The 26984-nt window shown below is 50.9% G+C and overlaps 1 protein-coding gene across 2 annotated transcripts; it reads left to right on the top strand.

Annotated features, from left to right (window-relative positions):
• Nucleotides 1-26146, top strand: GPAA1 (glycosylphosphatidylinositol anchor attachment 1). Of its 2 annotated transcripts, none has more exons than XM_082259445.1 (12): nt 1-125; nt 2358-2537; nt 4284-4395; nt 4733-4880; nt 6641-6742; nt 6846-7042; nt 12606-12802; nt 14201-14354; nt 14524-14595; nt 21875-22071; nt 22385-22555; nt 25896-26146. In XM_082259445.1, exons 1-12 carry the CDS (start codon nt 52-54, stop codon nt 26137-26139), a joined length of 1848 nt encoding a protein of 615 aa, XP_082115571.1. In that variant the 5' UTR covers nt 1-51; the 3' UTR covers nt 26140-26146. The 2 variants fall into 2 exon arrangements, with proteins under 2 accessions (XP_082115571.1, XP_082115572.1); XM_082259446.1 differs by lacking the exon at nt 25896-26146 and adding an exon at nt 23784-23803 and having other exon boundaries at nt 22385-22578.
• Nucleotides 26147-26984: the final 838 nt, after the last annotated feature.

The raw sequence follows: 26984 nt of genomic DNA, 5'->3' as shown, positions 1-26984 counted from the left end.
CGCAGTCGGTGTCGCAGTCGGTGTCGGGGGTTGGATTGGGGAGCGCGCACCATGGGGCTTCTATCCGACCCAAACCGTAGGCAGGCCCTCTCCCGCATCATCACCAGGCTGAACGCCCCCCTCTGGTGAGTACTGGTAATGTCTGTCCCCGCCCACTTATAGATCATTGGAGGGAGTGCTGAGTCTAGGCCCGCCCACTTATAGATCATTAGAGGGAGTGCTGAGTCTGTCCCCGCCCACTTATAGATCATTGGAGGGAGTGCTGAGTCTGTCCCCGCCCACTTATAGATCATTAGAGGGAGTGTTGAGTCTGTCCCCGCCCACTTATAGATCATTGGAAGGAGTGCTGAGTCTAGGCCCGCCCACTTATAGATCATTAGAGGGAGTGCTGAGTCTAGGCCCGCCCACTTATAGATCATTAGAGGGAGTGCTGAGTCTGGGCCCGCCCACTTATAGATCATTGGAGGGAGTGCTGAGTCTGGGCCCGCCCACTTATAGATCATTAGAGGGAGTGCTGAGTCTGTCCCCGCCCACTTATAGATCATTAGAGGGAGTGCTGAGTCTGGGCCCGCCCACTTATAGATCATTAGAGGGAGTGTTGAGTCTGTCCCCGCCCACTTATAGATCATTGGAAGGAGTGCTGAGTCTAGGCCCGCCCACTTATAGATCATTAGAGGGAGTGCTGAGTCTAGGCCCGCCCACTTATAGATCATTAGAGGGAGTGCTGAGTCTAGGCCCGCCCACTTATAGATCATTAGAGGGAGTGCTGAGTCTGGGCCCGCCCACTTATAGATCATTGGAGGGAGTGCTGAGTCTGGGCCCGCCCACTTATAGATCATTAGAGGGAGTGCTGAGTCTGTCCCCGCCCACTTATAGATCATTAGAGGGAGTGCTGAGTCTGTCCCCGCCCACTTATAGATCATTGGAAGGAGTGCTGAGTCTAGGCCCGCCCACTTATAGATCATTAGAGGGAGTGCTGAGTCTAGGCCCGCCCACTTATAGATCATTAGAGGGAGTGCTGAGTCTAGGCCCGCCCACTTATAGATCATTAGAGGGAGTGCTGAGTCTGGGCCCGCCCACTTATAGATCATTGGAGGGAGTGCTGAGTCTGGGCCCGCCCACTTATAGATCATTAGAGGGAGTGCTGAGTCTGTCCCCGCCCACTTATAGATCATTAGAGGGAGTGCTGAGTCTGGGCCCGCCCACTTATAGATCATTAGAGGGAGTGTTGAGTCTGTCCCCGCCCACTTATAGATCATTGGAAGGAGTGCTGAGTCTAGGCCCGCCCACTTATAGATCATTAGAGGGAGTGCTGAGTCTAGGCCCGCCCACTTATAGATCATTAGAGGGAGTGCTGAGTCTAGGCCCGCCCACTTATAGATCATTAGAGGGAGTGCTGAGTCTGGGCCCGCCCACTTATAGATCATTGGAGGGAGTGCTGAGTCTGGGCCCGCCCACTTATAGATCATTAGAGGGAGTGCTGAGTCTGTCCCCGCCCACTTATAGATCATTAGAGGGAGTGCTGAGTCTGTCCCCGCCCACTTATAGATCATTAGAGGGAGTGCTGAGTCTGTCCCCGCCCACTTATAGATCATTAGAGGGAGTGCTGAGTCTGGGCCCGCCCACTTATAGATCATTAGAGGGAGTGCTAAGTCTGTCCCCGCCCACTTATAGATCATTGGAGGGAGTGCTGAGTCTGGGCCCGCCCACTTTAGAATTATTGGAAGGAGTCCTGAGTCTAAGCCCACCCACTTTAGAATGATTGGAAGGGGTGCTGAGTCTGGGCCCACCCACTTTAAAGGTAAAGGTGGGCGGGGACCATTAGAAGGAGTGCTGAGTCTGGGCCCGCCCACTTTAAAATCATTGGAAGGAGTGCTGATAGTGGGTCCGCCCACTTCAGGTTCATATACTGAGTCTGTGCCCACCCACTTTAAGATCATTGAAAGGAGTGATGGGCCTGGGCCCGCCCACTTTAGATTGCTTGGAAGGAGTGCTAAGTCTAAGCCCGCCCACTTTAGAATTATTGGAAGGAGTGCTGAGTCTGGGCTCGCCCACTTTAAAGGTAAAGGTGGGCGGGGACCATTGGAAGGAGTGCTGAGTCTGGGCCCGCCCACTTTAGAATCATTGGAAGAACTAGTAAGTTTCGGCCCGCCTACTTTTGTGGTGAGTCTGGGCCCACCCCCTGTCACATCTATTGGTTGAGACATGCAGAGGGGGAGGGGCCCCATACAGCTCTCTTATTTGTAAATCTCTTGATGTATACGGCTCTTACCTATAGAGCCCCATGAAGAGCTCTTCTGTCCTCCTATTGGACGGGGATTCTGTGCTGTGACTGAATGCTCCGCCTTCTCCCGCAGTGTCATCAGCTATGTGATTGGTGTTTGCTGGTTCCTGGGCCTGGCCTTCCAGCCATTCACTCTGCGGACCTACATCTCCGAGAACTCCATGGGCTCCACCATGGTGGATGAGAAATTCATCTATGGAGACCGAGCGCTCAACTACGCCCGAGAGTTCTCCGCCCACAAGAAGTCCTCCGGGTGAGTCTCCCCTCCCCCACCCCCCCCCCCACTGATCAGACTGTACATTGTAACATTGTCCCCTCCCCCACTGATCAGACTGTACATTGTAACATTGTCCCCTCCCCCACTGATCAGACTGTACATTGTAACATTGTCCCCTCCCCCACTGATCAGACTGTACATTGTAACATTGTCCCCTCCCCCCCCCCCAGTGATCAGACTGTACATTGTAACATTGTCCCCCCCCCCCCCCCCCAGTGATCAGACTGTACATTGTAACATTGTCCCCTCCCCCACTGATCAGACTGTACAATGTAACATTGTCCCCCCCCCCCCCACTGATCAGACTGTACATTGTAACATTGTCCCCTCCCCCCAGTGATCAGACTGTACATTGTAACATTGTCCCCTCCCCCCAGTGATCAGACTGTACATTGTAACATTGTCCCCTCCCCCCACTGATCAGACTGTACATTGTAACACTGTCCCCTCCCCCCAGTGATCAGACTGTACATTGTAACATTGTCCCCTCCCCCAGTGATCAGACTGTACATTGTAACATTGTCCCCTCCCCCAGTGATCAGACTGTACATTGTAACATTGTCCCCTCCCCCCAGTGATCAGACTGTACATTGTAACATTGTCCCCTCCCCCACTGATCAGACTGTACATTGTAACATTGTCCCCTCCCCCACTGATCAGACTGTACATTGTAACACTGTCCCCTCCCCCAGTGATCAGACTGTACATTGTAACTTTGTAGCACTGTCTGTGCCAGGATCTGCTCAGGCTCTGGGGTCAGACCCTGATTGATGCCTGAATAGAGATGGCGCTGTCCTCGGGGGGAGGGGTTACAATGGATGTGATGTCCTCGGGGGGAGGGGTTACAATGGATGTGATTTCCTCGGGGGGAGGGGTTACAATGGATGTGATTTCCTCGGGGGGGAGGGGTTACAATGGATGTGATTTCCTCGGGGGGAGGGGTTACAATGGATGTGATGTCCTCAGGGGGAGGGGTTACAATGGATGTGATGTCCTCGGGGGGGAGGGGTTACAATGGATGTGATGTCCTCGGGGGGGAGGGGTTACAATGGATGTGATTTCCTCGGGGGGAGGGGTTACACTGGATGTGATTTCCTCGGGGGGAGGGGTTACAATGGATGTGATGTCCTCGGGGGGAGGGGTTACAATGGATGTGATGTCCTCGGGGGGGAGGGGTTACAATGGATGTGATGTCCTCGGGGGGAGGGGTTACAATGGATGTGATGTCCTCGGGGGGGGGGAGGGGTTACAATGGATGTGATTTCCTCGGGGGGAGGGGTTACAATGGATGTGATTTCCTCGGGGGGAGGGGTTACAATGGATGTGATGTCCTCGGGGGGAGGGGTTACAATGGATGTGATGTCCTCGGGGGGGGAGGGGTTAGAATGGATGTGATTTCCTCGGGGGGAGGGGTTACACTGGATGTGATTTCCTCGGGGGGAGGGGTTACAATGGATGTGATTTCCTCGGGGGGAGGGGTTACAATGGATGTGATGTCCTCGGGGGAGGGGTTACAATGGATGTGATTTCCTCGGGGGGAGGGGTTACACTGGATGTGATTTCCTCGGGGGGAGGGGTTACAATGGATGTGATGTCCTCGGGGGAGGGGTTACACTGGATGTGATTTCCTCGGGGGGAGGGGTTACAATGGATGTGATGTCCTCGGGGGAGGGGTTACAATGGATGTGATTATTGTTGTGTTGTCTGCTTTCTGTGTCTCAGGGGGTCTCCGGTGGCCTGGTTGGAGAGGACGATGCGGGGGATGGGCCTGGAGGTTTACACGCAGAGCTTTGTCCGGAATCTTCCCTTCCCTGATGAGACCACGGAGAGATTCGTATGTATGACCGATGCGGGACTCTGACACTGCAGCGTCTCCTCTCTACATATAAATTACATGGATTCTATTATTAGAACTTTCCCCATTTTCATTCCATTTGTTATTATAGTCCCAATGATGTCATCACTGAGTCTCTGTGCCTCTCTATGCAATACAGGCAGATCATGGCGGGTGGGAGGGGCCAGCAGGGGGCGGTACATAGTTTCCTGAAAATATCACAGCACCCCGCCTCTGCCAATAAGAGACATTGCTGCACCTTGTAATAATCGTCATTCCATATATGTCTATGGGGTAATAGGAGATTTCCTCACATGTTTGTCGCTCTCCTTTACAGATGGTGAAGGGCACCAATGTGTACGGAATCCTGCGGGCCCCTCGTAGTGCCAGCACCGAGTCCCTGGTCCTCAGCGTACCCTGCACTGAGGGGCAGAATAACAACCAGGCTGTGGGGCTCCTCCTATCCCTGGCATCTTTCTTCAGAGGTAAGCCTGGATCCTCCCTTGTCTGACCAGCAGAGGGCGCTCTTCTCCCTGTGTGTGACCAGCAGAGGGCGCTCTTCTCCCTGTGTGTGACCAGCAGAGGGCGCTCTTCTCCCTGTGTGACCAGCAGAGGGCGCTCTTCTCCCTGTGTGACCAGCAGAGGGCGCTCTTCTTCCTGTGTGACCAGCAGAGGGCGCTCTTCTCCCTGTGTGACCAGCAGAGGGCGCTCTTCTCCCTGTGTTACCATCAGAGGGCTGTTAGGGGTTGCAGGCAGGTGAGGGTTGGGGTCAGTGGTCGGGGGGGGGGCTGGATTTGGTCAGGTGACACATCTTGTAGTAGAGGGGGCGGGGCACACCTATGAGTGTCTCCTGTCAGTGGCGGAACTACCAGAGTCCCACTTGTGCCTGGACCCTGGAGTTCCGCCACTGTGTGTGTGTGGGGGGGCGCCGCCACTGATCCCACCCCCCTCACCACCACCACCACCGCTGCCACAGATCCCACCCCCTCACCACCACCACCGCTGCCACAGATCCCACCCCCTCACCACCACCACCGCTGCCACAGATCCCACCCCCTCACCACCACCACCGCTGCCACTGATCCCACCCCCCCTTACCACCACCACCGCCGCCACTGATCCCACCCCCCTCACCACCACCGCCACCACTGATCCCACCCCCCTCACCACCACCACCACCGCTGCCACAGATCCCACCCCCTCACCACCACCACCGCTGCCACTGATCCCACCCCCCTCACCACCACCGCCACCACTGATCCCACCCCCCTCACCACCACCACCACCGCCGCCACTGATCCCACCCCCCTCACCACCACCACCACCGCTGCCACAGATCCCACCCCCTCACCACCACCACCGCTGCCACAGATCCCACCCCCTCACCACCACCACCGCTGCCACTGATCCCACCCCCCTCACCACCACCACCGCTGCCACTGATCCCACCCCCCTCACCACCACTGCCACCACTGATCCCACCCCCCTCACCACCACCACCACCGCTGCCACAGATCCCACCCCCTCACCACCGCTGCCACTGATCCCACCCCCCTCACCACCACCGCCGCCACTGATCCCACCCCCCTCACCACCACCGCCGCCACTGGTCCCACCCACCTCACCACCGCCATGGATCCCACCCCCTTCACCACCACCACTGCCACTGATCCCACCCACCTCACCACTGCCACAGATCCCGCCCCCTCTCCACCACTGATCCCACCCCCCACCCCACCACTGATCCCACCCCCCTCCCACCACTGATCCCACCCCACCCCACCACTGCTGCCACTGATCCAACCCCCCCCCACCACCACTGATCCAACCCCCCCACCACCACTGATCCAACCCCCCCACCACCACTGATCCAACCCCCCTCCCCACCACTGATCCAACCCCCTCACCACCACTGATCCAACCCCCCTCCCCACCACCACTGATCCACTCCCCTCACCACCACTGATCCAAATCCCCCCCCCCAACCACCACTGATCCAACCCCCCTCACCACCACTGATCCACTCCCCTCACCACCACCGCCGCCACCACTGATCCCACCCCCTTCACCACCACTGCCACGGATTCAACCCCTTCCCACCACCAGCACCACTACTGCCACTGATCCCAAAGGGGCACTCAGGTGGATGTAAGGGGGCACTGTGGGGGTTGTAGTTACGTCTCTGTCTCCTATGTATCCAGTTGCTTGGTCGTCTGATGTGGAATTAATCTCCCGGTGTGTACAGGACAGATCTACTGGGCCAAGGACATCATCTTCCTGGTGAATGAACATGACCTGATCGGGATGGAGGCGTGGCTGGAGGGTTACCATGATGTCAATGTCACAGGTAGGGAGCGGGGCGTTCTAATCCTAGCCATACAGATCGCATAGATTGATACAACCGGGGATCCATATCGTAATACGTACTTCCTTGTCTCCTCCCCCTCCAGAGATAAAGTCATCAGTGATGATGGGACGGGCGGGCGCCATTCAGGCAGCCATATCCCTGGAGATCAGCAGTGAGGTCATCACCAGCTTTGATGTGGTGGTGGAGGGACTCAACGGACAACTTCCCAACCTGGACATGGTGAACCTCTTCCTCGCCTTCTGCCAGAAGAACCAACTGCTGTGCACCATCCAAGGCAAAGTGAGGGACTCCTGACCTTCTACTTCCCTACTGACCCCAATCCCGTCTCTGACCTTCTACTTCCCTACTGACCCCAATCCCGTCTCTGACCTTCTACTTCCCTACTGACCCCAATCCCTTCTCTGACCTTCTACTTCCCTACTGACCCCAATCCCGTCTCTGACCTTCTACTTCCCTACTGACCCCAATCCCTTCTCTGACCTTCTACTTCCCTACTGACCTCAATCCCTTCTCTGACCTTCTACTTCCCTACTGACCCCAATCCCTTCTCTGACCTTCTACTTCTCTACTGACCCCAATCCCTTCTCTGACCTTCTACTTCCCTACTGACTCCAATCCCGTCTCTGACCTTCTACTTCCCTACTGACCCCAATCCCTTCTCTGACCTTCTACTTCCCTGACCCCAATCCCATCTCTGACCTTCTACTTCCCTACTGACCCCAATCCCGTCTCTGACCTTCTACTTCCCTACTGACCCCAATCCCGTCTCTGACCTTCTACTTCCCTACTGACCCCAATCCCTTCTCTGACCTTCTACTTCCCTACTGACCCCAATCCCTTCTCTGACCTTCTACTTCCCTACTGACCTCAATCCCTTCTCTGACCTTCTACTGCCCTACTGACCCCAATCCCTTCTCTGACCTTCTACTTCCCTACTGACCCCAATCCCTTCTCTGACCTTCTACTTCCCTACTGACTCCAATCCCGTCTCTGACCTTCTACTTCCCTACTGACCCCAATCCCGTCTCTGACCTTCTACTTCCCTACTGACCTCAATCCCTTCTCTGACCTTCTACTTCCCTACTGACCCCAATCCCTTCTCTGACCTTCTACTTCCCTACTGACCCCAATCCCTTCTCTGACCTTCTACTTCCCTACTGACCTCAATCCCTTCTCTGACCTTCTAATTCCCTACTGACCCCAATCCCTTCTCTGACCTTCTACTTCCCTACTGACCCCAATCCCTTCTCTGACCTTCTACTTCCCTACTGACCCCAATCCCTTCTCTGACCTTCTACTTCCCTACTGACCCCAATCCCGTCTCTGACCTTCTACTTCCCTACTGACCCCAATCCCGTCTCTGACCTTCTACTTCCCTGACCCCAATCCCGTCTCTGACCTTCTACTTCCCTACTGACCCCAATCCCGTCTCTGACCTTCTACTGCCCTACTGACCCCAATCCATTCTCTGACCTTCTACTTCCCTACTGACCCCAATTCCTTCTCTGACCTTCTACTTCCCTACTGACCCCAATCCCGTCTCTGACCTTCTACTTCCCTGACCCCAATCCCATCTCTGACCTTCTACTTCCCTGACCCCAATCCCGTCTCTGACCTTCTACTTCCCTGACCCCAATCCCGTCTCTGACCTTCTACTTCCCTACTGACCCCAATCCCGTCTCTGACCTTCTACTTCCCTACTGACCCCAATCCCGTCTCTGACCTTCTACTTCCCTACTGACCCCAATCCATTCTCTGACCTTCTACTTCCCTACTGACCCCAATCCCTTCTCTGACCTTCTACTTCCCTACTGACCCCAATCCATTCTCTGACCTTCTACTTCCCTACTGACTCCAATCCCTTCTCTGACCTTCTACTTCCCTACTGACCCCAATCCATTCTCTGACCTTCTACTTCCCTACTGACCCCAATCCCTTCTCTGACCTTCTACTTCCCTACTGACCCCAATCCCGTCTCTGACCTTCTACTTCCCTACTGACCCCAATCCCGTCTCTGACCTTCTACTTCCCTACTGACCCCAATCCCGTCTCTGACCTTCTACTTCCCTACTGACCCCAATCCCTTCTCTGACCTTCTACTTCCCTACTGACCCCAATCCCTTCTCTGACCTTCTACTTCCCTACTGACCCCAATCCCGTCTCTGACCTTCTACTTCCCTACTGACCCCAATCCCTTCTCTGACCTTCTACTTCCCTACTGACCCCAATCCATTCTCTGACCTTCTACTTCCCTACTGACTCCAATCCCTTCTCTGACCTTCTACTTCCCTACTGACCCCAATCCATTCTCTGACCTTCTACTTCCCTACTGACCCCAATCCCTTCTCTGACCTTCTACTTCCCTACTGACCCCAATCCCGTCTCTGACCTTCTACTTCCCTACTGACCCCAATCCCGTCTCTGACCTTCTACTTCCCTACTGACCCCAATCCCGTCTCTGACCTTCTACTTCCCTACTGACCCCAATCCCTTCTCTGACCTTCTACTTCCCTACTGACCCCAATCCCTTCTCTGACCTTCTACTTCCCTACTGACCCCAATCCCGTCTCTGACCTTCTACTTCCCTACTGACCCCAATCCCGTCTCTGACCTTCTACTTCCCTACTGACCCCAATCCCGTCTCTGACCTTCTACTTCCCTACTGACCCCAATCCCTTCTCTGACCTTCTACTTCCCTACTGACCCCAATCCCTTCTCTGACCTTCTTCTTCCCTACTGACCCCAATCCATTCTCTGACCTTCTACTTCCCTACTGACCCCAATCCCTTCTCTGACCTTCTACTTCCCTACTGACCCCAATCCCTTCTCTGACCTTCTACTTCCCTACTGACCCCAATCCCGTCTCTGACCTTCTACTTCCCTACTGACCCCAATCCCGTCTCTGACCTTCTACTTCCCTACTGACCCCAATCCCTTCTCTGACCTTCTACTTCCCTACTGACCCCAATTCCGTCTCTGACCTTCTACTTCCCTACTGACCCCAATCCCTTCTCTGACCTTCTACTTCCCTACTGACCCCAATCCCTTCTCTGACCTTCTACTTCCCTACTGACCCCAATCCCTTCTCTGACCTTCTACTTCCCTACTGACCCCAATCCCTTCTCTGACCTTCTACTTCCCTACTGACCTCAATCCCTTCTCTGACCTTCTACTGCCCTACTGACCCCAATCCCTTCTCTGACCTTCTACTTGCCTACTGACCCCAATCCCGTCTCTGACCTTCTACTTCCCTACTGACCCCAATCCCGTCTCTGACCTTCTACTTCCCTACTGACCCCAATCCCGTCTCTGACCTTCTACTTCCCTACTGACCCCAATCCCTTCTCTGACCTTCTACTTCCCTACTGACCCCAATCCCTTCTCTGACCTTCTACTTCCCTACTGACCCCAATCCATTCTCTGACCTTCTACTTCCCTACTGACTCCTCCAATCCCTTCTCTGACCTTCTACTTCCCTACTGACTCCTCCAATCCCTTCTCTGACCTTCTACTTCCATACTGACTCCTCCAATCCCTTCTCTGACCTTCTACTTCCCTACTGACCCCAATCCTTCTCTGACCTTCTACTTCCCTTCTCTGACCCCAATCCCTTCTCTGACCTTCTACTTCCCTACTGACCCCAATCCCTTCTCTGACCTTCTACTTCCCTACTGACCCCAATCCCTTCTCTGACCTTCTACTTCCCTACTGACCCCAATCCCTTCTCTGACCTTCTACTTCCCTACTGACCCCAATCCCTTCTCTGACCTTCTAATTCCCTACTGACTCCAATCCCTTCTCTTATCCCGCGCCATGACCTCTGACCTCAGCACCCTGTCCTAAACCCCGTCTATTATCACCTGCTATGATCTCTGACCTTCTACACCACTACTGACTCCAATCCCTTCTCTTTTCTTTATCCATGACCTCTGACCTTATCACTGTGTCCTCCATGCCAGTCCCCTGCCATGACCTTGAACCTCATTACTGCATCCTCCAATCCTCTGTCTTCTCCTTGACCTCCAACCCCATTACTATATCCTCCACCATGACCCCATCTCTGCTTCCCTCAATCCTTTCTCTTCTCTTACCTATGTCCTCTGACCTTGTCACTATATCCTCTAATCCTTTCTCTTTTTTCCCCTTCATGACCTCTGACCTCTAACGTTATCACTGCACCCCTCGCTGCTCTCTCTCTGACATCTGACCTCCTACCCCACCACCCCCCTCCTTTCCTCCAATCCTAACTCTCATATCTGTCCCTGTGACCTCTGATCTCTTACATCATCATTCCTCCTCCAATCCCAACTCTTATATCTGTCCATGTGACCTCTGATCTCTTACATCATCCCCGCCTCCTCCAATCCCAACTCTCATATCTGTCCATGTGACCTCTGATCTCTTACATCATCCCTTCCTCCTCCAATCCTAACTCTCATATCTGTCCATGTGACCTCTGATCTCTTACATCATCACCACCTCCTCCAATCCCAACTCTCATATCTGTCCATGTGATCTCTGACCTCTTACATCATCACCGCCTCCTCCAATCCCAACTCTCATATCTGTCCATGTGACCTCTGACCTCTTACATCATCCCCGCCTCCTCCAATCCTAACTCTCATACCTGTCCATGTGACCTCTGACCTCTTACATCATCACCACCTCCTCCAATCCTAACTCTCATATCTGTCCATGTGACCTCTGATCTCTTATATCATCACTTCCTCCTCCAATCCCAACTCTCATATCTGTCCATGTGACCTCTGATCTCTTACATCCTCCCCGCCTCCTCCAATCCCAACACTCATATCTGTCCATGTGACCTCTGATCTCTTACATCATCACTTCCTCCAATCCTAACTCTCATATCTGTCCATGTGACCTCTGATCTCCTACATCACCCCCGCCTCCTCCAATCCCAACACTCATATCTGTCCATGTGACCTCTGATCTCTTACATCATCCCGCCTCCTCCAATCCTAACTCTCATATCTGTCCATGTGACCTCTGACCTCTTACATCATCACTTCCTCCAATCCTAACTCTCATATCTGTCCATGTGACCTCTGACCTCTTACATCATCACTTCCTCCAATCCTAACTCTCATATCTGTCCATGTGACCTCTGATCTCCTACATCACCCCCGCCTCCTCCAATCCCAACACTCATATCTGTCCATGTGACCTCTGATTTCTTACATCATCCCCGCCTCTTTCAATCCCAACTCTCATATCTGTCCACGTGACCTCTGATCTCTTACATCATCCCCACCTCCTCCAATCCCAAATCTCATATCTGTCCATGTGACCTCTGACCTCAGAAATGACCATGGCCTCATCCTATCCTGCCTCTTCTTTCTGCCTCTATCATAATTTTCATTATTAAACCACAACAGCTCCCTCCTCCTATCAGCATGTTAGCATATGAACACAACTCATTGGCTGCTTGTGCTGTATTATTAGCATAGCTGACCCCCAGGTCCCCTCCCCCGTGTTTTATATGCCAGTCCTGGCTCCTCTGAGATCCTTGCTGGGGATATCTCCTGGCCAGGATGGGCTTCTGTGCACGGAAAGTTCTACTTCTTCCTATGGAAAGTCATTCTGCTGTATGGGAAGACGATGGGCTTTCCATAGGAATGAATGGAGGGTGCAGCACACTTATGTGGAAGATCTTGGCTGGGAGAGCCCTGAAGAGGAGGATCTGCTTGTCTCAGAGGGGCGCACAGGGCAGAGATCTGAGGAGGAGGAGGGGCAGGTAAAGCTGAGTTGGTTCTGTATAGACATGATATGGTCTTATTGGAATGTTCTTTATATAAGGTTCCCCTTTGTGTCTGTGCAGCTGCAGCGGAACGACTATGACACTTTGCCCGGTTACATCCACAACCTGCAGACGATGATGCTGATGGTCCTGAAGCAGGGTTCCGGCAGGCCGCAGGGGGACCACGGCCTCTTCCTACGATACCACATCGAAGCCATTACCCTGCGCGGCATCAACAGCTTCCGCCAATACAAATATGACATGGTCACCATTGGACAGTGAGTACCCATGGCAGCCCACGCTGGCTGAGAGACATGGACTAACCTAATTAACCAGAAGCTATTTTACCTATTTATTTTAGGGAGAACATCTTTTCATTTTCTGTTCCTCTTACCTTTGAGTAGAACTTTGAGCAACTTTACAAATGTGTTTGCTGAGTGTCCAGGAGGTGGTGCTGTGCGCACAGTTCTGCTGAGTGTCCAGGAGGTGGGGATGTGCTTGCAGTTCTGCTGAGTGTCCAGGAGGTGGTGCTGTGGTTGTCATTTTACTGAGTGTCCTGGAGGTGGGGCTGTGGTTGTCATTCTACTGAGTGTCCAGGAGGTGGGGCTGTGCTTGCAGTTCTGCTGAGTGTCCAGGAGGAGATGCTGTACCTGCAATACTGCTGAGCGTCCAGAAGTTGGTGCTGTGCTTGCAATTTTGCTGAGTGTCCAGGTTTGGTGTTGTTCTTGCATGTCTTCTGAGTGTCTAGGAGGTGGTGCTGTGCTTACAAATCTTCTGATGTCCAGGAGGGGGTGCTGTGCTTGTAGTTTTACTAAGTGTCCAGAAGGCGGTGATTTACTTGCAGTTCTGCTTAGCATTCAGGGGGAAATGTATCTTTAGTTCTGCTGAGTGTCCAGGAGGTGGTGCTATGCTTGTCATTCTGCTGAGTGTCCAGTTGGTGCTGTGCTTGCAGTTCTGATGAGTGTCCAGTTGGTGGTGCTGTGCTTGCAGTTCTGCTGAGTGTCCAGTTGGTGCTGTGCTTGTAGTTCTATTGAGTGTCCAGGAGGTGGTGCTGTGCTTGCAGTTCTGCTGAGTGTCCAGGAGGTGGTGCCATGCTTGCAGTTCTGCTGAGTGTCCAGGAGGTGGTGCTATGCTTGTCATTCTGCTGAGTGTCCAGTTGGTGCTGTGCTTGCAGTTCTGCTGAGTGTCCAGTTGGTGGTGCTGTGCTTGCAGTTCTGCTGAGTGTCCAGTTGGTGCTGTGCTTGTAGTTCTATTGAGTGTCCAGGAGGTGGTGCTGTGCTTGCAGTTCTGCTGAGTGTCCAGGAGGTGGTGCCATGCTTGCAGTTCTGCTGAGTGTCCAGGAGGTGGTGCTGTGCTTGTCATTCTACTGAGTGTCCAGGAGGTGGTGCTGTGCTTGCAGTTCTGCTGAGTGTCCAGGAGGTGGTGCTGTGCTTGTCATTCTGCTGAGTGTCCAGGAGGTGGTGCCGTGCTTGCAGTTCTGCTGAGTGTCCAGGAGGTGGTGCTGTGCTTGTCATTCTACTGAGTGTCCAGGAGGTGGTGCTGTGCTTGCAGTTCTGCTGAGTGTCCAGGAGGTGGTGCTGTTCTTGCAGTTCTGCTGAGTGTCCAAAAGGTGGTGCTGTAAGCTTCTGTATGTATACTTGTTTGACTCCTCCTCTGTCTTGTACCGCCCCCCACAGGACCATAGAAGGAATGTTCCGCAAACTGAACAACCTATCGGAGCGGCTCCATCAGTCGTACTTCTTCTACCTTCTCCCCTCCCTCTCCCGCTTCGTGTCCATCGGGATTTATATGCCGGCCATCGGCTTCATCATCCTCATCCTCATCCTTCGAGTATCCTTTCTCTGCTTACATATAAAGGGGGGGGAGGGGGGTACAGATTGGTTGGGTAGATGGGGGAGGGGCTTATATTACATTGTTTTGGTAAATGGAATGGATGGATTTCAGCGGCAGGAGTTCCCATCCCCCGGTCTCGGTTATATTTTCCTTAGCGGAGTTTCAGTCTCTGGATCTGTGGATCAAACTGAGCCGATCGGAGGGTGTGACCGAGGACGGAGATGGGGACATGGAGCAGGTACTGATCCCTCATTGGGGGATGGGAGGAAATCATCCTGTGGATTCATGGGGTTTTTCTGTTACAATGAAACCAATCAGATCAGTCCGGAGATCAGAGGGAGCCAAGAACTGAACCATTGTGTTCCCTGACACCAAATCATACCCTACATAAAGGGGGGCCAAGGCAGGGTGGCTACATCCCTACATACAGGGGAACCAAGGCAGGGGGGCTACATTCCTACATACAGGAGAACCAAGGCAGGGTGGCTACATTCCTACATACAGGGGGACCAAGGCAGGGTGGCTACATTCCTACATACAGGGGGACCAAGGCAGGATGGCTACATTCCTACATACAGGGGACCAAGGCAGGGGGGCTACATTCCTACATACAGGGGAACCAAGGCAGGGGGGCTACATTCCTACATACAGGGGAACCAAGGCAGGGGGGCTACATTCCTACATACAGGGGACCAAGGCAGTATGGCTACATTCCTACATACAGGGGAACCAAGGCAGGGGGGCTACATTCCTACATACAGGGGACCAAGGCAGTATGGCTACATTCCTACATACAGGGGGACCAAGGCAGGGGGGCTACATTCCTACATACAGGGGAACCAAGGCAGGGGGGCTACATTCCTACATACAGGGGAACCAAGGCAGGGGGGGCTACATTCCTACATACAGGGGAACCAAGGCAGGGGGGCTACATTCCTACATACAGGGGGACCAAGGCAGGGGGGCTACATTCCTACATACAGGGGAACCGAGGCAGGGGGGCTACATTCCTACATACAGGAGAACCAAGGCAGGGGGGCTACATTCCTACATACAGGAGAACCAAGGCAGGGTGGCTACATTCCTACATACAGGGGGACCAAGGCAGGGGGGCTACATTCCTACATACAGGGGAACCAAGGCAGGGTGGCTACATTCCTACATACAGGGGACCAAGGCAGGGGGGCTACATTCCTACATACAGGGGAACCAAGGCAGGGGGGCTACATTCCTACATACAGGGGAACCAAGGCAGGGGGGCTACATTCCTACATACAGGGGACCAAGGCAGTATGGCTACATTCCTACATACAGGGGAACCAAGGCAGGGGGGCTACATTCCTACATACAGGGGACCAAGGCAGTATGGCTACATTCCTACATACAGGGGGACCAAGGCAGGGGGGCTACATTCCTACATACAGGGGAACCAAGGCAGGGGGGCTACATTCCTACATACAGGGGAACCAAGGCAGGGGGGGCTACATTCCTACATACAGGAGAACCAAGGCAGGGTGGCTACATTCCTACATACAGGGGGACCAAGGCAGGGGGGCTACATTCCTACATACAGGGGAACCAAGGCAGGGGGGCTACATTCCTACATACAGGGGACCAAGGCAGGGGGGCTACATTCCTACATACAGGGGAACCAAGGCAGGGGGGCTACATTCCTACATACAGGGGAACCAAGGCGGGGGGGGGCTACATTCCTACATGCAGGGGGGCTACATTCCTACATATAGGGGAACCAAGGCAGGGTGGCTACATTCCTACATACAGGGGACCAAGGCAGGGGGGCTACATTCCTACACACAGGGGAACCAAGGCAGGGGGGCTACATTCCTACATACAGGGGACCAAGGCAGGGTGGCTACCTTCCTACATACAGGGGAACCAAGGCAGGGGGGCTACGCTCCTACATACAGGGGAACTAAGGCAGGATGACTACATTCCTACATACAGGGGAACCAAGGCAGGGGGGGCTACATTCCTACATACAGGGGAACCAAGGCAGGGGGGCTACATTCCTACATACAGGGGAACCAAGGCAGGGGGGGCTACATTCCTACATACAGGGGAACCAAGGCAGGGGGGCTACATTCCTACATACAGGGGGACCAAGGCAGGGGGGCTACATTCCTACATACAGGGGAACCGAGGCAGGGGGGCTACATTCCTACATACAGGAGAACCAAGGCAGGGGGGCTACATTCCTACATACAGGAGAACCAAGGCAGGGTGGCTACATTCCTACATACAGGGGGACCAAGGCAGGGGGGCTACATTCCTACATACAGGGGAACCAAGGCAGGGTGGCTACATTCCTACATACAGGGGGACCAAGGCAGGGTGGCTACATTCCTACATACAGGGGACCAAGGCAGGGGGGCTACATTCCTACATACAGGGGAACCAAGGCAGGGGGGCTACATTCCTACATACAGGGGACCAAGGCAGTATGGCTACATTCCTACATACAGGGGAACCAAGGCAGGGGGGCTACATTCCTACATACAGGGGACCAAGGCAGTATGGCTACATTCCTACATACAGGGGGACCAAGGCAGGGGGGCTACATTCCTACATACAGGGGAACCAAGGCAGGGGGGCTACATTCCTACATACAGGGGAACCAAGGCAGGGGGGGCTACATTCCTACATACAGGAGAACCAAGGCAGGGTGGCTACATTCCTACATACAGGGGGACCAAGGCAGGGGGGCTACATTCCTACATACAGGGGAACCAAGGCAGGGGGGCTACATTCCTACATACAGGGGACCAAGGCAGGGGGGCTACATTCCTACATACAGGGGAACCAAGGCAGGGGGGCTACATTCCTACATACAGGGGAACCAAGGCGGGGGGGGGCTACATTCCTACATGCAGGGGGGCTACATTCCTACATATAGGGGAACCAAGGCAGGGTGGCTACATTCCTACATACAGGGGACCAAGGCAGGGGGGCTACATTCCTACACACAGGGGAACCAAGGCAGGGGGGCTACATTCCTACATACAGGGGACCAAGGCAGGGTGGCTACCTTCCTACATACAGGGGAACCAAGGCAGGGGGGCTACGCTCCTACATACAGGGGAACTAAGGCAGGTTGACTACATTCCTACATACAGGGGAACCGAGGCAGGGGGGGCTACATTCCTACATACAGGGGACCAAGGCAGGGTGGCTACCTTCCTACATACAGGGGAACCAAGGCAGAGGGGCTACGCTCCTACATACAGGGGAACCAAGGCAGGGGGGCTACGCTCCTACATACAGGGGAACTAAGGCAGGATGACTACATTCCTACATACAGGGGAACAGAGGCAGGGTGGCTACATTCCTACATACAGGGGAACTAAGGCAGGGTGGCTACATTCCTACATACAGGGGAACTAAGGCAGGGTGACTACATTCCTACATACAGGGGAACCGAGGCAGGGGGGGCTACATTCCTACATACAGGGGAACTAAGGCAGGGGGGCTACATTCCTACATACAGGGGAACCGAGGCAGGGTGACTACATTCCTACATACAGGGGAACAGAGGCAGGGGGGCTACATTCCTACATACAGGGGAACTAAGGCAGGGTGACTACATTCCTACATACAAGGGGACCAAGGCAGGGTGATGACATTCCTACATACAGGGGAACCAAGGCAGGGTGGCTACATTCCTACATACGCTTTTGCATACTGGTACTGACTAGTATTCCAATGTTTCTCTTCTCCCTCAATTTCTCTCCATCAGTCAGCTAATGTGACCCCCGGTGCTGAGGGAGAAAGGCAGAGGAGGGTTAAACATAGATGCTTTGGAGAACGACATCCTCCTTATTAACTGATGACATCATTGGTTGTTAGGATGCCAGTGTCGTAATGATGCATAATGAAAACCTGTGGCTTTGTGTAACTAAAGCCTGCTGGCTTGTATACAATTTTTTATAAATATTTAGGGATTTTGCCAAGGCACTCCTGAGGAAGCCTCAATGTACCCCTGAGGAAGCCTCAAGGCACTCCTGAGGAAGCCTCAAGGCACTCCTGAGGAAGCCTCAAGGCACCCCTGAGGAAGCCTCAAGGCACCCCTGAGGAAGCCTCAAGGCACCCCTGAGGAAGCCTCAAGGCACCCTGGTTGAAAAAGGCCGAGATAGGGTGCAGTGTTTCTGAAACACAATAAACAATAATTTGCAAGTGAAAATATCACAAAATTTGCCACCAGACATATGGCAGAAGGGTTTAGTATTACCTTACAACCAGTACATATAAGGCCCATACCAAAAAGATCTGGTGTCCGTTACTTTGCTCAGTTGATAGTACTTGTAGATCCAATATAAATCCAAAATAGTAAAGAAAATAGGCCAAGAAAGTCCAGCCCACTGAATTTCAACCACTTGGGGACCGCCCACCGTAGTTTTACGTCGGTACTTTGATGGTAAATACCGGGGTTATGGCAGCAGACGGCTGCCATAACCGGGGTATTTTTTTAAACGGCGGGCGGTCCGCTTTAACATAAGGGTGGTCCCAGTGGTGGATTCGCCGCGGGATCACCCCCACCGCTTCCCGGGCGTTTTCCTTGCTTACCGGAGCCATCAGTAGTGGGGAAAACGATCCGTTCCGCTGTCCCCTCAGGCAGAAAGTCGAGTGAGGGCTAGATGGCCCCCACTCCACTCTATGGCCTTGGAGGACCGGAGCACCGTCATACGTCACTTCCTATCAACAAATTTAAAAAGCCCATTTTTTTTCATCATGAAAAAAAAAATTTTTTTTTTTTTCTTTTTTAGTGTAGATGTGAGGTGTGAGGTCTTTTTGACCCCCAGATCTCACATTAAAGAGGACCTGTCCTGATTATTTCTATTACAAGGGGTGTTTACATTCCTTGTAATAGCAATAAAAGTGATCAAACATTTTTTTTTTTTTTTTAAAAGTTTAAAAATAAAAGATAAAATAAATAGGAAAAAAAAAATGAAAGCGCCCGGTCCCTCCAAGCTCGCGCGCAGAAGCGAACGCATACACAAGTCCCGCCCACATATGTAAACGTTGTTCAAACCACACATGTGAGGTATCGCCACAATCATTAGAGTGAGAGCAACAATTCTATCCCTAGACCTCCTCTGTGACTCTAAACTGGTAACCTGTAGAAATTTTTTAAATGTTGCCTACGGAGATTAAGTACCAATGTTTGTCACCATCCCACAAGCGTGCGCAATTTTGAAGCATGACATGTTGGGTATCTATTTACTCGGCGTAACATTATCTTTCACATTATAGAAGAAAATTGGGCTGACTTTACTGTTTTCTTATTTTTTAATTAAAAAAAAGTGTATTTTTCCCCAAAAATAGCGCAAATACGGTGTGATATAAAATATTGCAACGATCTCCATTTTATTCTCTAGGGTCTCTGCTAAAAAAAAAAAAAAAAATCATATATTTATTTATATATATATATATATATATATATATATATATATAATGTTTTGTGGTTCTAAGTAATTTTTTAGCAAAAAAATACTGATTTTAACTTGTAAACAACAAGTGTCAGAGATGGCTTTGGTTCTTAAGTGGTTAAAGACTTCTTGTGTCCCTCAATGGACTCCAAGTAATAGATTTTTAACTACTTTTTACCCGGGCCATTTCTAAAACTTCACTCCTTCATGTAAAATCGACTTTTATTATGTTAAAAATTATTTAGAACCCCCAAACATTATATATTTTTTTTAGCAGAGACCCTAGAGAATAAAATGGTGGGTGTTGCAATTTTTTATGTCACACGGTATTTGCGCAGCAGTTTTTCAAACGCAATTTTTTTGGAAAAATAAACACTTTCATGAGTTAAAAAAAAGAACATTAAAGTTTATCACAATTTTTTTTGTATATTGTGAAAGATGATATTACGGGGAGTAAATAGATACCCAACTTGTCACGTTTTAAAATTGCGTCTGCCCGTGGAATGGCTTAAAATTCTCCATAGGTGACGCTTTAAACACATTCACAGGTTACCAGTTTAGAGTTACACAGGAGGTCTGGTGCTAGAATTATTTCTCTCTCTGTGGCGTTCACAGGGATACCTCACGTGTGGTGCGACTACTGTATACAGGAGTAACGTATGCGTTCGCGTAAGCACGGTGGGATGGGGGCGCTTTAAATGTATTTATATTATAAAAACAGTTTTACACTTTTTTTTTTGTACTTTATTGCTATCACAAGGGATGAAAAACATCCCTTGTGACAGCATGGACCATGACAGGTCCTCTTTATGGAGAGATTTGGGGTCTATCAGACCCCAAATCTCTCCTCTGCCCCCCCCCCCATGCACCAGATTAGACACAGATCGGTCTGATTGGCTGTTTTCCTTGCCGCTGGTGGCCAGGTAAACAAAGGAGTGGAACCGGAAGTGACGAATACTCATCGCTCCCGGTGTCCAGGGTTACAGAGAGAGGGTAAAACGACGTCCATTCCTCTCTCTCTCTGTACAAGGCAGCTATTTGCGCCGGCTGCAACACGATGGGACCGGAGAGCCCGGGAGAGACGGCGGCGGGAGGGGGGAGGGAGGGTCCCCATAGCCACTCAGATCACTTCTGCCTGAAAGAGAATCGCTGGCTGATTACTGGGATGATGCCTGCAGGTGCTCCCACCATCCCAGTATAACCACTGAAACCCCAGGACATACAGGAGAACCTACCTTGGGTGGGACGTCATTAAGGTGAGTACAAAAATCCTATTTTTTCCTCTCCCCCTCTGCTAGGAACACGTGCTTTTTTTTTTTTTTTTAAAAGAAAACTTCAGGAAAAGAATAGATAAATTGGGGTTGCTGCTCATAGTTTAGATGTTGTCCTTTATTTTCTGTTTTCCTGGTATTGCTGGTGCTGGTTATCGGGGTCAGCACAAGGGCTGGGTGGTTAGCACTTCTGCCTTGCAGCACTGGGGTCCTCGCTCTGAGTCCCAGCCAGGACATCGTCTGCATGGGGTTTGCTTGTCCTCCCAATACTTGTGAAGGTTTCCTCCAACATTCAAAAGACATAGGTTAGCTGGCTCCGGTCCAAGCTGACCGTAGCATCTGTATGTATGACCTTAGATTGTAAGCTCCTTGAGGACAGGGGCTGATGCTCTCATGTATGTAACAATCTCCTTGAGGACAGGGACCGATGCTCTCATGTATGTAACAATCTCCTTGAGGACAGGGACTGATGCTCTCATGTATGTAACAATCTCCTTGAGGACAGGGACTGATGCTCTCATGTATGTAACAATCTCCTTGAGGACAGGGACCGATGCTCTCATGTATGTAACAATCTCCTTGAGGACAGGGGCTGATGCTCTCATGTATGTAACAATCTCCTTGAGGACAGGGACCGATGCTTTCATGTATGTAACAATATCCTTGAGGACAGGGACTGATGCTCTCATGTATGTAACAATCTCCTTGAGGACAGGGACTGATGCTCTCATGTATGTAAAGTGTTGTGAGTCCCTGGACTTGGTTACTCAGTATTATGTGTTTTGTGTCTTCCTTTGTCTAGGACACCAGACCCAGCATCCTGTCTCTGGCCACCCCGATTGTCATCTGCCACGCTACCGGCCTCAGCCTGTATTACATCCCGGTTATGAGCCAGGAGATGGCCACCGACCACTTCCCAGTGTCCGAGTCTGAGGCCGTGGTGCTGATCGCCATCGCTATATACGTGGCTGGGCTGGCACTGCCCCACAACACTCACAGGTATGAGCACCGAGCATCTGCCCGGACACGCTGAGGTTTGTAGTCCGTAGAAGCTGGAGGGACACGTGGTAAAGGGCCAGTCCACCTTAAAACTCATTCAGTTGTAGATGGTGCTGCTGTATCCCCCCAGTGAAGAGATCCCCCCCCCCCCCCCGACCATAAGCTTCCAGCTCTGGCCTGTTGGACTTTTCCATTTAGTTAGCATTATTAAGGTGCAACAGCAGGAGTGAGACTGTATAGCAGAACCAGAGGTCAGACTTGGCATACGGTAAAGTAAATGACGGAATTCTCTCACTCTGCTCTCCCTCCACAGGGTCCTGACTGGCACCGGCTCTGACCAGGGATGGATGACCCTCAAGCTCATCTCTCTCTTATATCTGTCTGTCCTGTTGGGCTCCATCGCCGTCATCAACTTCTCCCTGGGCTTCATCCTGGCCGTCACCATTGTACCCGTGGCTGCCGTGGTCCAGCCTGTGGGGCCTAAGTGAGTGTCTCCTCTGCACTACAGTGAGAAATATACTCATATGGTATTCTCATATAAGGGATAGCAAAGCAAATGTAAGAATGGCGCAGGTTGGAGAACAGCTAAAAAACATCAAATCATCAGCATAAATGTGTTAGGGGGTATAAAGACCATAGGGACCTATATAAACTAAATGTCCATAAGTCTGTGTAGAATAGTTCCAGGCAGTTCCTCAATAAGAGGGAAGTGGTCTCTGTAATATATAAGAGGAACGGCTGAGGGCACCAAGTAAGTGTAGTGTGCATGTATATGTGTGTGTGTGTGTGTATGTGTATATATATATATATGTGTGTATGTATCTATGTGTGTATGTGTGTGTATATATATATATATATATATATATATATATATATATATATATACACACACACATATGGTATACTTTGCACTTAGTTGGCGCCCTCTTCTGCTGTTCCTCTCATAAGGACTAGGCATGTGTCCTGAGGGCAATAAGGAGCCTATGCACAGAGGGTGGAGCCTATGCACAGAGGGTGGGGCCTATGCACAGAGGGTGGGGCCTATGCACAGAGGGTGGGGCCTATGCACAGAGGTGGAGTGAAGGTTCCAGATAAATTCATATGTAAGGGCTAATGTGGAGATATAAGTAGTAGGTGGGAGACTAATGAGGACTTTCTAGGTAGAAGTAGGATTTGGGACGGTGTCCTGAGGGCAAGAAGAGCCCATGAAAAGGGGGTTGAGTGAATGTTCAGGATAGCTGTGTATATAGGGGTTAGAGTGGAGATATAAGGAGGTGGCAGACTGATGGAAAGTCCTAGAAGTAGGATTTGAAACAGCGTCCTGAGTGCAATAAGGAGCCCACAGGAGGAATGGAGTGAAGGTTCCAGATGGGTTTGTATCTGATAGCTAAAGTGAAGATAGAAGATGGTGGAGTGATGGGGACTTTCTGGGTAAATTTGGAGCTGTGCGCTGAAGGCAGTAAAGGCTCCATACATAGAGTTGGAGTGAAGGTTCCAAATATAGGTTTGTATCTAAAGACTAAAATGAAGATATAAAGGAGAAGTCAGACTGATGAGGACTTTCTAGGGTTAGAGTAGGATTTGAAACTGTGTCCTGAAGACAGTTAGGAGCCCATGGAAGTGGAGGAGTGAAGGTTCTAGATAGCTGTGTATCGGGTGAGAGTGGAGATCTAAGGAGGTGGCAGACTAATGATTTTCTTGGGTTGGAGTAGTATTTGGGACTGTGTCCTGAAGACCATTAGGACAACCAGTGTCTGGAAGGCAGCAAGGCGCCCATGAAAAGGGGTGGATTGAAGGTTCCGAATCGGTTTGTATCTGATAGCTAAAGTGGAAATATAAGAAGATGGCAGAGCAATGAGGACTTTCTGGGGTTAAAGTAGAATTTGGAGCTGTGCGCTGAAGGCAGTAAAGGGTCCATACATAGAGTTGGAGTGAAGGTTCCAAATAGGTTTGTATCTAAAGACTAAAACGGGGAGATAAAGGAGATGGCAAACTGATGAGGACTTTCTAGGGTTTGAGTAGGATTTGAAACCGTGTCCTGAAGACAATTAGGAACCCATGGAAGGGGGGAGGAATGAAGGTTCTAGATAACTGGGTATCAGGAGGTGGCAGACAAATGATTTTCTTGGGTTGGAGTAGGATTTGAAACCGTGTCCTGAAGACAGTTAGGAGCCGGTGGAAGGTGGAGGATTGAAGGTTCTAGATAGCTGTGTATCAGGTGAGAGTGGAGATATTAGGAGGTGGCAGACTAATGATTTTCTTGGGTTAGGTACTGTGTCCTGAAGGCAGTAAGATGCCCAATGAAGGGGGTGAGTGAAGGTTATAGATAGGTGTGTATATAGGGGTTAGAGTGGAAGTTTAAGGAGGTGGCAAACTGATGCGGACTTTTTAGGTAGAAATAGATCCTGAGGGCAATAAGAAGGCGGTGCAGTGAGATGGAATGAAGGCTCCAGGTGGGTTTCTATGTAAGAGATAGAGTGGAGATATAAGGAGGTGGCAGAATAATAAAGACCTTGTAGAGTTAAAGATGATTTGAGGTTTTCTTAAAGGCAATAAGGAGTCTATAGAAGGGGTGGGGTGAAGGTTCCATATGGGTTTGCATCCAATAGCTAAAATGGAGATATAATAAGATGGCAGAGCGATTAGGACTTTTTAGGGTTAAAGTAGGATATGGGACCGTGTCCTGAAGGCAACAAGGAGCCCATGGAAGAAGGGAGAGAGAAGATTCCAGATGGGTTATTATCTGAGAGCTAAAGTAGAGATAGAAGATGGAAAAGTGATGGGGACCTTATAGGTAGACGTAGGATTTGGAACTGTGTCCTGAGGGCAGTAGGGAGCCCGTGGAAGCGGGTGGAGTGGAGGTTCCATATAGGTTTGTATCTCATGTGTTAGCCTGTGGAAGGGGGTGGAGTGGAGGTCCCATATAGGTTTGTATCTCATGTGTTAGCCCGTGGAAGGGGGTGAAGTGGAGGTCCCATACAGGTTTGTATCCCATGTGTTAGCCCGTGGAAGGGGGTGGAGTGAAGGTTCCATATAGGTTTGTATCCCATGTGTTAGCCCGTGGAAGGGGGTGGAGTGAAGGTTCCATATAGGTTTGTATCCCATGTGTTAGCCCGTGGAAGGGGGTGGAGTGGAGGTTCCATATAGGTTTGTATCTCATGTGTTAGCCCGTGGAAGAGGGTGAAGTGGAGGTTCCATATAGGTTTGTATCTCATGTGTTAGCCCGTGGAAGAGGGTGAAGTGGAGGTTCCATATAGGTTTGTATCCCATGTGTTAGCCCGTGGAAGGGGGTGGAGTGAAGGTTCCATATAGGTTTGTATCCCATGTGTTAGCCCGTGGAAGGGGGTGGAGTGGAGGTTCCATATAGGTTTCTATCCCATGTGTTAGCCCGTGGAAGGGGGTGGAGTGGAGGTTCCATATAGGTTTGTATCTCATGTGTTAGCCCGTGGAAGGGGGTGAAGTGGAGGTTCCATATAGGTTTCTATCCCATGTGTTAGAGTGGAGATATAAGGAGGTGGCAGACTGACGAGAACTTTCTAGGTAGAAGTAAGATTTGGAATTGTGTCCTGAGGGCAATAAGGAGTCCATACAAAGGGTTGAGTGAAGGTTCCAAGATGGCGTGTATCTGGGTGCTAAAGAGTCGATATCAGAACTTTTCTCTGTCATAGCAGGAGTTGAACTTCAATAGGAATCAATGTATGGACTGACAGAGAAGATCCAAACTACAGGAGAGTACAAGCTGAGAGTGGATCTGTCTGTAGGAGACTTGTGCTGGCCTTGTTTCTGATCACATGAATCCTAAAATGTCCCGTCTCTCTTTCCAGGTTTTTTTATGCACTTCTTCTAGTCCTGGTGACACCGGCCACCACCCTTCTCGGCAGCATCTTTCTGTACAGGGAACTGATCGAATACCCAGTTACGCTGTTAGAATGCTGGCAGATCTTCCTGCAGGCCATCGCTGGTGGCATGCTGGACCACTACCTGTACGGATCCTTGCTCTTCCCCTTCATCGCGTTCCTCGTGTACCCATGTTGGCTGCAGCTGTGGAACGTGGTCTTCTGGAAGTGAACTCGGGTCCTTCCTGGCCTGGACGGACCTTCCTTATCTGTCCAAGGAGGGATGACGAAGGAAACGCCATCTTGTTCTCATACCAGGAAGTGGCCAATCTCAGGTGAAGGGTCAGGCTGCAGACGTCCAGGATGGATTTGGGAAATATTTATTGAATCGGAAGCTGCAGGAGATAAGGATTCCATGCATGGTGTTCATTTACTGACTTTTTATATTGACTTCTTTTTGGGGTTTTTTTTTTTTCTTTGGTTTTTGAAGAAGTGCGAGAACACCGGAGATCAGGAATGAGAATCCAAGTGTTACACAAAGATCGGCGCCATGTCACTGTGTACTGTCCGATCCAGCAATGGAGATGTCTTTAAAGAGGACCTGTACTCCATTTCAAACTTGTAAAAATAAACGTTCTTCACTTAACAAACGATTAAAGTGATCTACTGTTATCTGTATTATATTGAACCTTCTGTGCCCCCTCTGATATGGTTTCACTTTGTTAATGGAGTCGGATTTAACCCCTTTTGCTGCCAGAGCCGTTTGTGCATTTTCTGCAGACATGCAAAAAAAATATATTTATAATAATTTTAGGCCTGAAGATTACATAAAAACCTGAAAACATAAAATATTTTCTGAAAGCAGACACCCTACAGCAGGGCTTCCCAAACTTTTTCGGGCCGAGACCCACTTCTGAATACAGTTATTTTTCGGGACCCACTTGCTTGTAATTGAATATTGTAAAGCGCTACGGAATTTGTTGGCGCTATATAAATGCAAATAATAATAATAATATTGCATATTTTAAAGGGAGGGGAATGTTAAATTAGAAATATCAATCAATTTATTTTTGAATA

Source organism: Pelophylax lessonae (genome assembly GCF_965119305.1).
Source record: "Pelophylax lessonae genome assembly, chromosome: 5".
Classification (NCBI taxonomy): Eukaryota; Metazoa; Chordata; class Amphibia; order Anura; family Ranidae; genus Pelophylax; species Pelophylax lessonae.
The sequence above is the reverse complement of the archived record's forward strand: the minus strand, read 5'-3'. Positions and strand labels throughout refer to the sequence as shown.